Raw genomic sequence first — 13,065 nt, 5'->3', positions numbered from 1 at the left:
TCTATAGACATGCCATTCCTGAAACAGTAAGTCCACTTCCTTCTGCTATAGCAATGATCACAGAAACTGCATTGCACTTGTAACCAGTTGCATTGTTTTAGGGGAGAGGGTAGCAGTGGGGTTTGCTTCTCTCCCAAAGCAACCATTATCAGTAACACAGTTGCATGACTTTACATTTTTTAGTGAAATTAAATCCAGTAACACAATCTGTCTTGGTTTGTTTTCTCTCAAGTAATGACTTAGGTTACTTTTAACATTTCATTTTCTTACCTCTCGGACATGTCTTGCCGGTACATAAAGTCCCTCTGGCCTTCATAAAGCTATTTTTCTGAAGACATTTTTCATCATGCTCCCAGGAGGGCATATGAGAGCTGTCCACCAAGAATCTGCAGTCTCTTTTGGGGGTCTCCCATGTGTTCACCGTGACCAAGGAAACACGCTGTAACCTAGCAACCTGGCCCTACAGGAGGTACTGTTACCAATCTCTTAGAGCTCATCAAAGAATTCCTGTGCTCCTGGAGCAGCGGTAACACTGAACTTTGTTTCCAAGGAATCGTCTAAACTGGTGTAAGTGAACCTTGACAACAGAAGCATAAATGCCAGCAGAGGGAATAGACATCCATAGCAACCCTTAAAAGTTCGCTATCTGCAGTTCCATAGCTCTTGAATGGTTTGCATCTGGCTTGGATTTATATGAAGTCATATTTGTGCAATATATCCCTCATTATTTTGGTTTCTTGCTTCTCTTCTGTAGTTTCAGAGCCAGCAGAGGAACAAAAGGGAAGTTATCTAATTCCTACTTGAACCTTGCTCAAATGAAACTTCTTTGAATTAAAGATAGGGAATTCTGCCTTATTCAGTACAAGACAGAAATAATAGATATTTTTTTCAAAGCAAATTTTTACAACTTTTGACAGAAAAGGGAGAGAATATCGTATTATATTTTATACTCATTTATGGGTCCAACGATCGTCTCAGAGTATCTGCTATGTATACAGATAGCACTGTGAATTTTTAACGTCATGAGCTGATAAAACAAAAGTCCTGTAAGCCTGAAACTTGCATGTTTCCTTTCCCCAAATTGAAAAATGTTAGCTGTATTTCTGAGGACTGAAAAACTGTTGTTTACCAAAAGCACAGCAAGTACTGCCGTAGTTTTTCCTGCTTCAGGGAACAAGACATTTAGGAAATCTTTTTATTCAAAATCTACTTTCAAAACAAGATATATGGCATATCTTAGAAAAACGCTTATTCCTTTTTTCTGTGCAGTGTAATCCATCTATAGACAGAAAAAGTTTCAGTAACCTTAAGAGTGTGTTTCATATCAAAAGAGTGAAACATATTCTTCACAGTAAGTTTCTGTTAGAACTTCAATTTTACATACAAAATGCTGCAGGCTGAAACTTAGGATAAAAACCTCTATGCTGAAAAAAAAATAACATATTTTGATAAAGATCACACATTGATTTGTTTCCATCCAAGTCAGTATAAATTTTTCTTAAAAAACTGTCAAATACCTAAAATGTTATGTCTCAATTTTCTGGATATTTTTCCCATGATAGAGGTAGAGAAGCCAAATGTCAGACATTTTTTTACCCTTGTCTTTTCTAAGAATGCTTGGAATTTCCCCAAGCAAAAATTGTAGACTGATATTATCCAAAAATGAATTAGGTAAGATAAATAAATCACAACTGCTCTTAATTTATCTTTTTAGCCTTGTAGCCCATGACAACTGCTCCATACCTCTGGTGCCTCAGGCAAAAGCTGTGTAATGCTTCAGTGGTGTGATTCTGACTTTGCCTTAGATCATGTTGGGGGCCTTAAAAAAATCCAATGGCAAAGGCCTTCCCCAACCAAATAAATATGAATAGCTAAAAGTGAGCAAGGCCCAGGCATCATAATGTTTAATACCTTTAATCCCTGTCATATACCTTCAATTTCTTACTTACTTGCACCTACATCTGTATAGCAGGAGGTAGTTCCCTTTAAAATGTATAATCACTCACTGTAAGGTGTTGTCTGGAAATAACACTAGATTCCCAGATCTGTTCTTTCCCTCAGTCTCCTATATGGTCTTCAGACTTTCTCCTCTCTCTTCTAACTTCCATGATCTCGGCCTCCATCCTTACTCTCACCCAAGCAATCAGAAAAGAATTTCTACAGGACACCATCATCCATTATCCACCCATTCACATCTACACATTTACCCACGCATTTGTTCTGCTTTCCTCTCTTTAACAGGTATGACTTATAAATTCTTCTGTCTTCATTTGTGGATGAGATTCTATCCCTTCCTCTCTACCCAAAGCCATCAATTCTCTCCCTTTTATATCATCGATTTCTCCTCTCTACTGAATCATTCCCACAAAGATAGTATATGCTGTACTATATCCCATTTAAAACAAAAACATACCCATTAGTCCACTTCTTTCAGCTTTCATCCCATTCCTTTACATGCATTACAGAGTGTGGGAATAGTGTTAAAACTGTTGTCTATGCTTGCTGCTTCCAATTCTCTTCCCCATCTCTGTTGAACTCACTCAAATAATGTTTTTATTCCACTACTCCACTGAAACTCATTTGGCAAGGTCGCTAATGACTTTCAAGTTACTAAATTCAATGGTCAATTTCTAACCCTTATTCCCTTGATCTATCCACTGCATTTGAAACATCAAGCTACTCTCTCCTCCCAGAATCACTCTCTTCATTTGGCTTCTAGGACTCCACACTCCACTGGTTTTCAGTCTACTTTATAATCTCCTCTGCTATTCCCTTCTCATCCCCCCAATCTCTTAATCAATATGCCCAGAGTTTTAGACTTCTTTCTCTCTTAACTCTCTCCATTAATGATCTTATCCATTCTGATGGCTTTAAAAACCATCTATATGCTAATGACTCCAAAATTTATAACTCCATCCTAGACCTCTCACTTTCTTGAATCCCAGGCTCATATATTCACCTGCCTACTTGAAATTCCTCTTGGAAGTTTTATAGTTTTCTCAATCTTAATATTCCAACAATAACCTTCTAAAGCTCCTATTCAAATCAGCATCTTTCATAATCCATGTATTCAAGCCAAAAATTATGGAATTATCCTCAAACACTGTCTTTTCTCATTCATAGTATTCATCCTGAATAAAATCCTATAAGCGCTACCTTCAAAATATATTAGAATCTGACTACCTCTCACCCAACCCACAGCTACTAACCTGGTATTTCTTAACAATATCATTATAACAGGTGCTTTACTGGTCTCCTGCTTCACACCATACCGCTGTACATTCTACCCTCAAACACAGCACCCAGAGTGATTCTGCTAATATACAAGTCACTCTTTTAATAAAACACATCACTGGTTACCCCACATCACAAAGACAAAGAAAAGATTAGCATACTTACAAAATACTACAAGGCATTTATGTATTGATGTAAAAAAATAGTAATTTTAATATGAATTAATAATAATTTGACATGTGGATGTGATATACCCTGATATAATGCCCTTGAGAAAGACATATCATCACTTCATTTGGATTTTTGCCAACATTGCCTAATGTCGATCTAAACATCAAGCTGAGGGATAGCCAACAAATAACTCACCAGTACTCTTCAAAAGGCATAGGCCATGAAAGACAAGAGAAGGCCAGAGAAGTACCACAGGTTAGAGGATAGCAAACACAATGAGGGATCCTGGGTTAGATCCTGGAACATACACAAAAAAATATTATTGAAAAATTGTTGAAATTCTAATAAGTCTGTAGTTTATTTAACAATATTGTGTCAATATTTATTTTTTGAATTTGATTATTGTTACTATGGTTGTGGAAGATTTTGACAGTAGAAGCTGGGTGAAGGGTATGAAGGAACTCTGTACTACTTTTTTAACTTTTCAGTAAATCTAAATTTATTTCATAATGAAACATAATAGAAAGCTGAAAACAATAGTCCTACACACATATGGTCAATAGGTTTCCATGTAAGTACAAACGCATTTCGGTGAAAAAAAGATAGACTTTTCAGCAATTGGATAACCGTATCCCCTGCTCTCTCTCCCCCTCTCAATGTGCTTTGATGCATGCTTTGCACCATATTAAAAAAGTAGGTCAAAATGGATCCTAGGCCTAACTATAAAACTTAGAACTATAAAAGTTCTAAGATAAAGATGAGTACCCCTTTGTGACTTTGGCATATGCAAAAATGTCTTGGATGTGACACCAAAAACATTATCCATATAAGAAAAAAATGATAAACTAGGTTTCATCAAAATTAAGAACATATGCTCTTCAGAAGATACTTGTAAAAGAATGAGAAGACATGTCACAGACTTTGAGAAAATATTTTCACATTACACATATGATAATTTAGGATATATAAAGAATTCTCAAACTCAATAATAAGGGGAAAAAGCAACTCGGCTAAAAAAAAAAGGTCAACATATTTGAGCACAATTGACCAAAGAAAATATGTAGATAGCAAATAAGCATATGGGAAAATTTTCAACCTTATCAGTCATTAAGGAAATCCAAAACTAAAATCACAATGAGATACCATTACAAACCTATTAGAATGGCTAAAATTAAAAATACTGACCATACCAAGTGTTGGTAAAAAATACAGAGAAATTGGAACTCTCATATACTTTAGGTGGGAATGTAAAATGATAAAACAACTTTGGAAAACAGTTTGGCAATTTTTTTGTTTTGTTTGTTTTTTGTTGTTGTTTTAAGTTAAATGCACATATATACATATATAAAGAGATAGAGAAAGTGTGTGTGAGAGACAAAGACAGAAAGGGAGAGAAAGAAAAAAAAAGGAGGAGGAGGAGATAAAGGAGGAGGAGGGGGAGGGGGAGGAGGAGGAGGAAGAGAAGGAGGAGGAGGGGGATTGTCTTTATATGTAGTGTATGATTAAACTGTAAAATGAGTTTAAATGAATGGACTACGTCTTTGATCTGCTTTATATGTGGAAGTCCCACATAAGCTGTTATTTCAGGGGTGGTGCATTGCTTACAAATACTTAAAACATGGGTATTTGACACTTAGGAAACCCTGCTAAAGTGAACTTGAACATTTATGAGAGGCCATGTTAATGAGTTTTGATTTATCAAACTTTATCATGGAGTGGTGACTTTCACCCTATCTTCCTTAGAGCCCTAGATAGGCAGGGTGATTCATCTGAACCCTCTCATTCCCTTCAACACTTCAGGCAGACTTCTGCTTTTTCCTATTTTATAAATGGGTTTCTGTATAAGAATTAGATTGATAAAAAGCTTATTAGTCATCGACAGTTCCCATGGGAGTGGAACCAAGTGATGGTTGAGAAACTGGAAAGACTCAGACCAATTTGCAGAACTACAGTGGGGGAAGTTGAGGAACACTGGGGAAGTGAAACATGAAATAAAAGATTTGGAGATGGTGCCCCAATATGAATTCTTACCAAACAAAATTACTTGATAATTACTTACCAAACAAAATGCCTTAAACATGCCTACCAAAATCTCAACAACTAGTTTTCTACTCTTTCTCCATATTGGTCATTGCTTTCTATTTGGTAGCTGACAGCCACAATAGTATTCCTTCTTTTATTATTCACCTCTTAATATCTCTCGTGCAAAACACAGTGACTAGAGTATCATAGATATGAAATAAGTATTGGTTCAATGAATAAGTGAAAGCACAAGAGCTTAGTCATCCTGCTGATAGGGAAGATGGAGACAGGTGGTCATTAAGCAGGACAATACTTCCCAGTATAGCTATTGGGAATGTTTGTGTGTTTAAATATGCATTGTTTATGGAAAAACATTTTGAGAGGCTTCTTTCAGTAGAAATTCACTTTAGCTCCCAATAAATTGACTTGGCAGCTTCGGAAAAGAAGTGCATATTTTTCTATAATAGTATAAAAATAAAGATAAAAGCTGAGAAAAATTCCATAGCATGCTTGTAACATAGACATATGGGTCTTGCTTCACATTCCATTTTTGGGAGGAGAAAATAATTATGAAAAAGCTTTCCTTTTCTTCTTGTAAGATGAAACTGGAGACAAATTAAGGTTTTGCCTTTTCTTTTTTCCCTGTAGTGTAAACAGTGTGTGCTTGGTCTAACAGAGTTTTCAGTACCTGGCCCAGGCTTGGGCATGTAACAGATACTCAACAGTGGAGCAAAACCAATGAATTGGAAGTGCTTCAAGAGATTGAATTTTCTAGGAGATAACAAGATCTTACCTCCAGTGAAAAAGAGACAAACCAAGAACTTTAGCAGCACCCATTAGAAGAGCAAAAAGAGCTCTAAATTTAAACTGGAAGAAATTGTTATTAGGCAATACGATTGCTAGAAAATATGAGATGGGTCAAGTTCCTGTCATTTTATACTTTTTGAAAAAGATATGGAATAGCTTCATATGGAATCTTCTAACAATTATAAAAACATGTATATATATGTATGTATATAAATATATAAAATACAGATTTTTCAATCTAAAATTTAATTTACTTAGGAGTAGCTCTTATTATAAAGTCAGATTGTAAAACAGTAATTTTCAATTTGAGTATTTTATAAATACACAAACTTTTTTAAATTAAACTTTTTTATTTTCCAAATAGGATAACCAAAACCAAAAACAACAAAAATACTATATAATTTCATCATGATTTCTACAATGAAAAGATATATTAGGTCATCTAAATGGGAAAATCACCATCTTAAAATAAAGAATATTCCTTTAAATTAACCTAATGTCTCTATGACACTCTACTCAGTTTTGTTTTGTTTTCTTTTTTATTTGTTTAAATTTTCCTTGTTTGCCCTTGGCTTTGCTGACACTAACTTGTGGGCAGTTTTGGGGTCTTTCGGAGTCAGTGCTCAGGAGCCTGTTGCAGAGAAGGAAACAGGCAGACTGCTGGAGTGTGCATAGAGTAGTGGGGACACTCTATTTATTCAGTAGATTTATAATCCTGAAGCTCAACCAGGGCCATAGGGCATGTCATACTAATATAACTCATGTGTTTTGGTATGATAACATCATTTGTACAGAAAGGATTTATGTGAAATATGAAGAAAGACTATCTTATTTTCAGGTAAATAATGGGATGAGTAACAGCTCAACTCTGGAGACCTAAAATATGAGGACAAGATAGTTCTGATAAAAGGTGCAAGAGAATAAACTAAATGATATTTGGGGCTGCCATCGATGTGATATAATAGTGCTGCTGTTTCTTGGAATCTTAACATTTTTCTCATACATATATTGTCTTGTTTAGCCTGACTGATAAGTTCTAAAATATTTTTCTCTCTACAGTGGAAATGGAAGATATTTTAAAGTTTTAGTCACAAAATATATGATATAATATGTGCCAAGGGTTTGTTTTGTCAAAGCCTGTTAAAATTGCTGATATTCCCCAGTCGTAATGAGTTGCTTCTTGAAGAAAAAGGCGATTAATAAATGTTCAACATTTAATGGAGCCACTGTATATTCTACATATCTTTCATTGCACTGTAGTTTTTATCTCCAAATGTTTATTACTGCACTGATGTTGGTATATATCATATCAACTTTCAAAAACCATTTATTTCTAAAATCTTATAGTGTTTTTGTCTCTTTCCATTTGAAGTCATTAACCTGCCACGATTAGTAAAATCACTGTTAAGTACATATGTACATTCTCGAACAGTAAGGTTCCATTTCTGACTTTATTGTGTTAGATGTCCTTTAGACTACTACCTTGCTTTATGTTTTAATGTGAGATTTCTAGTCTGGTAGAAATAAGTCTAAAGGCATTAAGTAATATCATTGAATCTGAAATCATTTTAATTAACTGAAATTGCCATTTAACTTGGCAGCTCTGAGAGAAGTGATTAAAAAGAATTATTATGATAAATACCAAACAAAAGTCATATTATATTTATATTTTAAATCGTGTATCCTTGTTTTCTTCATTGAAAAGTCTTTGTAATTTACTCCATTTCCAATGGCAAAATATGACAGCATTAATATGGTCAATAAGGCCCAAATGCTTAATGGTCAGTGCTTATTAAATCATTGGGTACATCAACTTTTATAAAGTGATTTATCTAAACTTAAGAAAACTATTTTCAGATTGATTAAAAATTCTATCATAGTTTATTTAAAGCACTTTATCTCCTACTGTGTATACTAGGCACTATGACAGGTGACAGCAATGCAATAGTAGACAAGTAAGGTTTCTTTAAGAAGAAATTTATAGTGTAAAAGTGAAAGGAGTAGTAGGAAATTATTAATTAGTATGAAAAGAATTATAATAAAAGCAACCACAAAATACTATGGAATTGCCTAGAAAGGACACTTAATGCATTGGAGTGGAGGAGCATTAGAGAAAGCCTTCTGGAAGACTTGGCATCTAGGCTATCACTTGGAGTTAATGAGGAATCAGGTAGGCAAAGAAAAGGAGAGGAGTGCTTCTTGGCAAAGGATAGCACAGGCAAAAGGCTGGGGATGAGAGAGCACTGTGGTTAGGACATCTAACATTGGTAGTTTAGTATGGCTAAGGTTTATAATGGGGAAATAAATTGCAAGTGAAAAGATGAAGCTGAAGGATCTATTCGAAACAGACAGATCCAGCAAGCAGAAAATCAGTATGGTCATAGGTGAACTTAACAACACCAACAATCAACCAGACATAAAAAACATCAATAGACTACTTCATTCAACAACAGTAGAACACACATTCATTCAAGTTCACATGGAACATTCACCAAGATAGACCACATTCTCGGCCATAAAGCATAAACTAACAAATTTAAAAGAATAGAAATCATATAATGCCTGCTGTCAGACCACAGTGGAATTAAACTAGAAATCAGTAACAGAAAGATAGCTAGAAAACGCCAAAATATTTGAAAATTAGACAAGATCTAAAATCTATTATCTAAGCTTCCACCTTAGGAAAGTAGAAAAATAAGAGCAAACTAATCCAAAGTTAAGCAGAAGTAAAGAAATTATAAAAATTAGAGCAGAAATCAATGAAATTGAAAACAGAAGATCATTAGAGAAAGTTAATGAAACCAAAATCTGGTTCTTTGAGAAGATCTAAGTCAATAAACCTCTGTCAAGGCTACCTGAGAAAACAGAAAGAGATGACACAAATTACTGATATTAGAAATTAAAGAAGAGACATCACTACAGTTTCCATAGACATTAAATGATTAATAAAGGAATACCATGACTAGCTCTATGCCCACAAATTTATAACCTAGATGAAAGGACCAATTCCTTCAAAGTCACAATCTGCCAAAAGTCACACAAGAAATGGATCATCTGAAAAGCCTAAATCTATTTAATAATTTAATCAATAATTAATAACCTTCTAAAACAGGAAGCACCAGGCTCAGATAGGTTCATTGGTGAATTCTACCAAATGTTTAAGGAAAAAATTACACTAATTCTCTACAATCTCTTTCAGAAGATAGACGAGGGAATACTTTCTAACTCATCCTATGAGGTCAGCATTAACCTAATGCCAAAACCTGGCAAAACATTACAAGAAAAACAAAACAAAACTACAGATCAATATCATATCTCATAAACATAGGTGCAAGAATTCACAACAAAATGTTAGCAAATTGAATCCAACAAGAAATGCATAAAAAGAATTATATACCAGGACCAAGTGGATTTTATCCCAGGCAGGCAAAGCTAGTTCAACATTAAAAAATCAATTAATGCACTCCATCACAACAACAGGGTAAAGAATAAAAATCACATGGTGAAATCAATAGATGCAAGAAAAGAATTTGACAATATCCAACACCATTCATAATAAAAACTCACCGTTAACTAGGAAAAAGACAATGAAGTATTTCTTTTGGCTATAATTTAAACCTTTAAATCAGTTTAGATAGCTTTACACTTTTATGACAAGTTTTGTATTTAGACATTGTTTTTCAACTTAAAAAATTAGATCTGCAGATATTTCAGCAAAGTAAATATATAGGTAATGATAGATATTTTACTCAGGTTTTTTGGGGTATAATTTATATACAATAACTTCATATTTTTGGGCTATTTTGTTCTATAAATTTTGAAAAATACATACAGTCATGTAACCACTACCACAATTAAGAGGTAAACGGCTGTATTAGTTCCAACATTTTCCTTGTGTGCCATTCTAGTCAATCCCTTCACCCCACTACCACTCACTGGAAACTACTGATCTGTTTTCTGTCCCTATAGTTTTCCACTTCCCAGAATGTCATGAAACTGTATTCATACAGTATATAGCCTTTTAATCTGAATTATTTCTCTTATTATAATGCGCTTCAGTTTCACTGATATTGTTGCATGTACCAGCAGTTGTTCTTTTTTATTTCTGAGTGATAGTCCAGAAGTATATGGACATGTGCGTCTTACCTACCTAGGCCCAGGGCTGGGGTTATTCACTTCCCAGGTCAAATGTGCCTCAGGTTCAATTTTTATTTCATTGCCATGATTTTTGAAAATTGTCTCAATAATCTTTGTCTTCCCAAAGTTGAAATTTATAAGATTATCCATGTATACAAAAGAAAAGACCACATTAAATTGAAATTTAGAGGAAGATGGTTTTTCACACAAATAATTTGGATCAAGGAGAAGTGTGTATGAAGGTGGGCAGATATTCAGGGAGGAAGGCATCAGGGAGGAAGACATCAAGGTCAGATTCAAAGTTGCTGGGAGAATCCACTCCACTACTGAGGTCTCTAGAGGAAACCCAGGAGGATTTATGGGAAATTAGAGTTATGCCAGTGTTCAAAAGATAATTTTCAAAAAAAAAGATAAAATCATGATTCTCAAACAGGTTTAAAAATAAACATGTTTTTAAAATGTTTAATTCAATAATGAAGTAGATAAGGTATTACAATCAGGTCAAAGGGAAATCTAAAGAACAGGTATATTTATAAATTGGAATATCAAGTAGAATGTGCAAATAGAAGCAAAACTAGCTCCTTCCACTGTGATTGAGGGAAGTCAGTTGGACCTCTGTGGAACAGAATTTGCATGTCAGATCTATAGACAAAATTATTCTGCATGTACCGGTTATTTAAAATTTGCACGTTGCAAAATACCCCCATGATATTGGAATCAAATAACACAGAAAGGTGTGCTCTAGACAAGAGGCCGGGCGACCGACTGCCCGCTGGCCAAACCTGACCCCCAGTTACTTTTTGTAGGGCCTGTAGCCAAGAAAGCTTTTATATTTTTAAAGGATTGTAAAAACAAAACAAACAAAAAACAGTAACAAAGAAGAATAAGTGACAGAGACATATGGCTGTTAAGGTAGAAGTTGCTGTCCCCGTTGTTGACCCTCTTATATACAGGAGTCAGCAAAAGAAGCCAGTGGGCCAACTCAGATGGCTGTGCGATTTTTCAAAGTAAGGATTTATTGAAACAAAGCCACATGCAGTTTGTTTTGTTATGTTTTCTTTCTAATTTACTGTCTATGGCTGTTCTTGTGCTACAATGGCAGAGCTGAGTAAAAGTTGTGACAGAGCAAAGCCAAAAATATTGACTATCTGGCCCTTGATAAAAAAAGTTTGTGTATACTGCTCTAGATAACACATAGTTCTCCGGTGAAACACAAATTTATTCCTCCTATAAAGATCTTTATTTTTTCCTCTTTATATTTTTTTCTTTCAGTTCTTTTCTTTCAGTTCTTTATTTTTTTCCTTCCTGTCATCCATGATTCTTTTTTATGTTTCCCCTCTTTAACTCTCTCCTTTAAATAGTCATAATGTGGGACTAAAATATAATATTTTAAAAGTCGTTCATTGAATGAATTTTTAGGTTCCTTCTTGAATCCTAAAGTAAAGAAACAAAAACAAAAACAAACAAACACACAAAAATTCTTTATTCTCACTATATCCAATGTCCTAAAAGGCTAAAGTTAATTGGAAGTTACTTTTCACTATGTTGTAAACATATGTGTGTAAGTCAAGGACCGACCCTTAACAGAGAAGGACTTCCCACCTGATAAAAGAGGATTGTGGGGCAGTTAGTTGCTGTCCCTACTCAGGACAAAAGAAGGAACATTAGTTTGCATTTCAGTAAGTGAGATTTGAGAAAGTGACTACTATAATCTTTCCCTTTGTATAGCTCTTTATTTCCACTGGTGAGTACATAAAGCAGTGTGAAGTTCAGATTGACTACTCAAAGTGTCATGTCAGATTTTTAAATATAAATGTGCAAATATAATATAATACATGGTTTATTATAAATATAAAGTGTCAGCATTTTAAAAACCAAAGTATTCCTAAGCAAAAGAGATTCACAAGGAAATGTTTTCTGTCTCCCTCCCCTGTGCTGATTCTCTTTTGCCCCCCTAACTCCTTCCTACTCTCCTTTATGTTTTTATTTCTGTACATGTATTAAATGTCATTTTGTTTCCTCAGGCTACTGTCCTTGACCCTCTTCTCTTTCCACATTCTCTGCCTGAGCAGTCCTACCTACTCCTTTCATTTTAACACCAACTGATGACTCTTCAGTGTATGTCTCTCAAAGTGAAATCTAACTCAAGCCATAGACATTACAAGCACATATGCATAGCACATATATTAAATTGATATCTCTAATTTAGTGTTATTGGGCCAAACTCAACAAAGCATCTCCAAGTTCACGCCATTCACCCCATTTCTACGTTCTTCCATATCAAGCATAAACTTGATAAACAACCAATACTCATTTTTACCCATTTTCAATCATTCTTAATTTTTTTCAATGCAGGGAAGTATACTAATATCTGCAACTTACATGGAAGAGCATAAAAAAGGTGGATAGGTGATTAATTGAATGATAAATAGGTATATAGGTATGTGATAATGCAAGTATAATAAAACGTTAATTATAAGATTAGGTGGTGAGTGTATGGGTGCTTACTATAAAAGACTGAACTTTTTTGTATGTTTCAATTCTTTCATTAAAAGTGTTAGAAAAAAATTATTTCAATTTGCCCTCAAATTACCATCAGTGACTACCACTTTGCCCTCTGTCCTCATTATCTCTTACCTAAACTGCTGCAATAGTTACCTCAGTATTTCTGCCATCATGTTTGTCCCTATTAGA

General features: G+C 34.5%; 1 protein-coding gene across 4 annotated transcripts in view; it reads right to left on the bottom strand.

The window, feature by feature from the left end:
- The window catches only part of LOC109383461 (uncharacterized), a 27,878-nt gene extending 24,220 nt beyond the window's left edge, over positions 1-3,658 (bottom strand). For 3 of the 4 annotated variants that reach the window (XM_019643921.1, XM_019643924.1, XM_019643923.1), the window contains exon 1: positions 271-356. In XM_019643921.1, the coding sequence (XP_019499466.1) occupies positions 271-296 (26 nt within the window). In that variant the 5' untranslated portion in view covers positions 297-356. Of the gene's footprint in view, positions 1-270; positions 357-3,600 lie in introns of those variants that run through there. The other variant, XM_019643922.1, reaches the window with a different exon arrangement.
- Positions 3,659-13,065: the final 9,407 nt, after the last annotated feature.

The sequence above is a fragment of the Hipposideros armiger genome, unplaced genomic scaffold (genome assembly GCF_001890085.2).
Source record: "Hipposideros armiger isolate ML-2016 unplaced genomic scaffold, ASM189008v1 scaffold_83, whole genome shotgun sequence".
Classification (NCBI taxonomy): Eukaryota; Metazoa; Chordata; class Mammalia; order Chiroptera; family Hipposideridae; genus Hipposideros; species Hipposideros armiger.
Note: the sequence above shows the minus strand (reverse complement) of the source record. Positions and strands in the feature narration are given on the sequence as shown.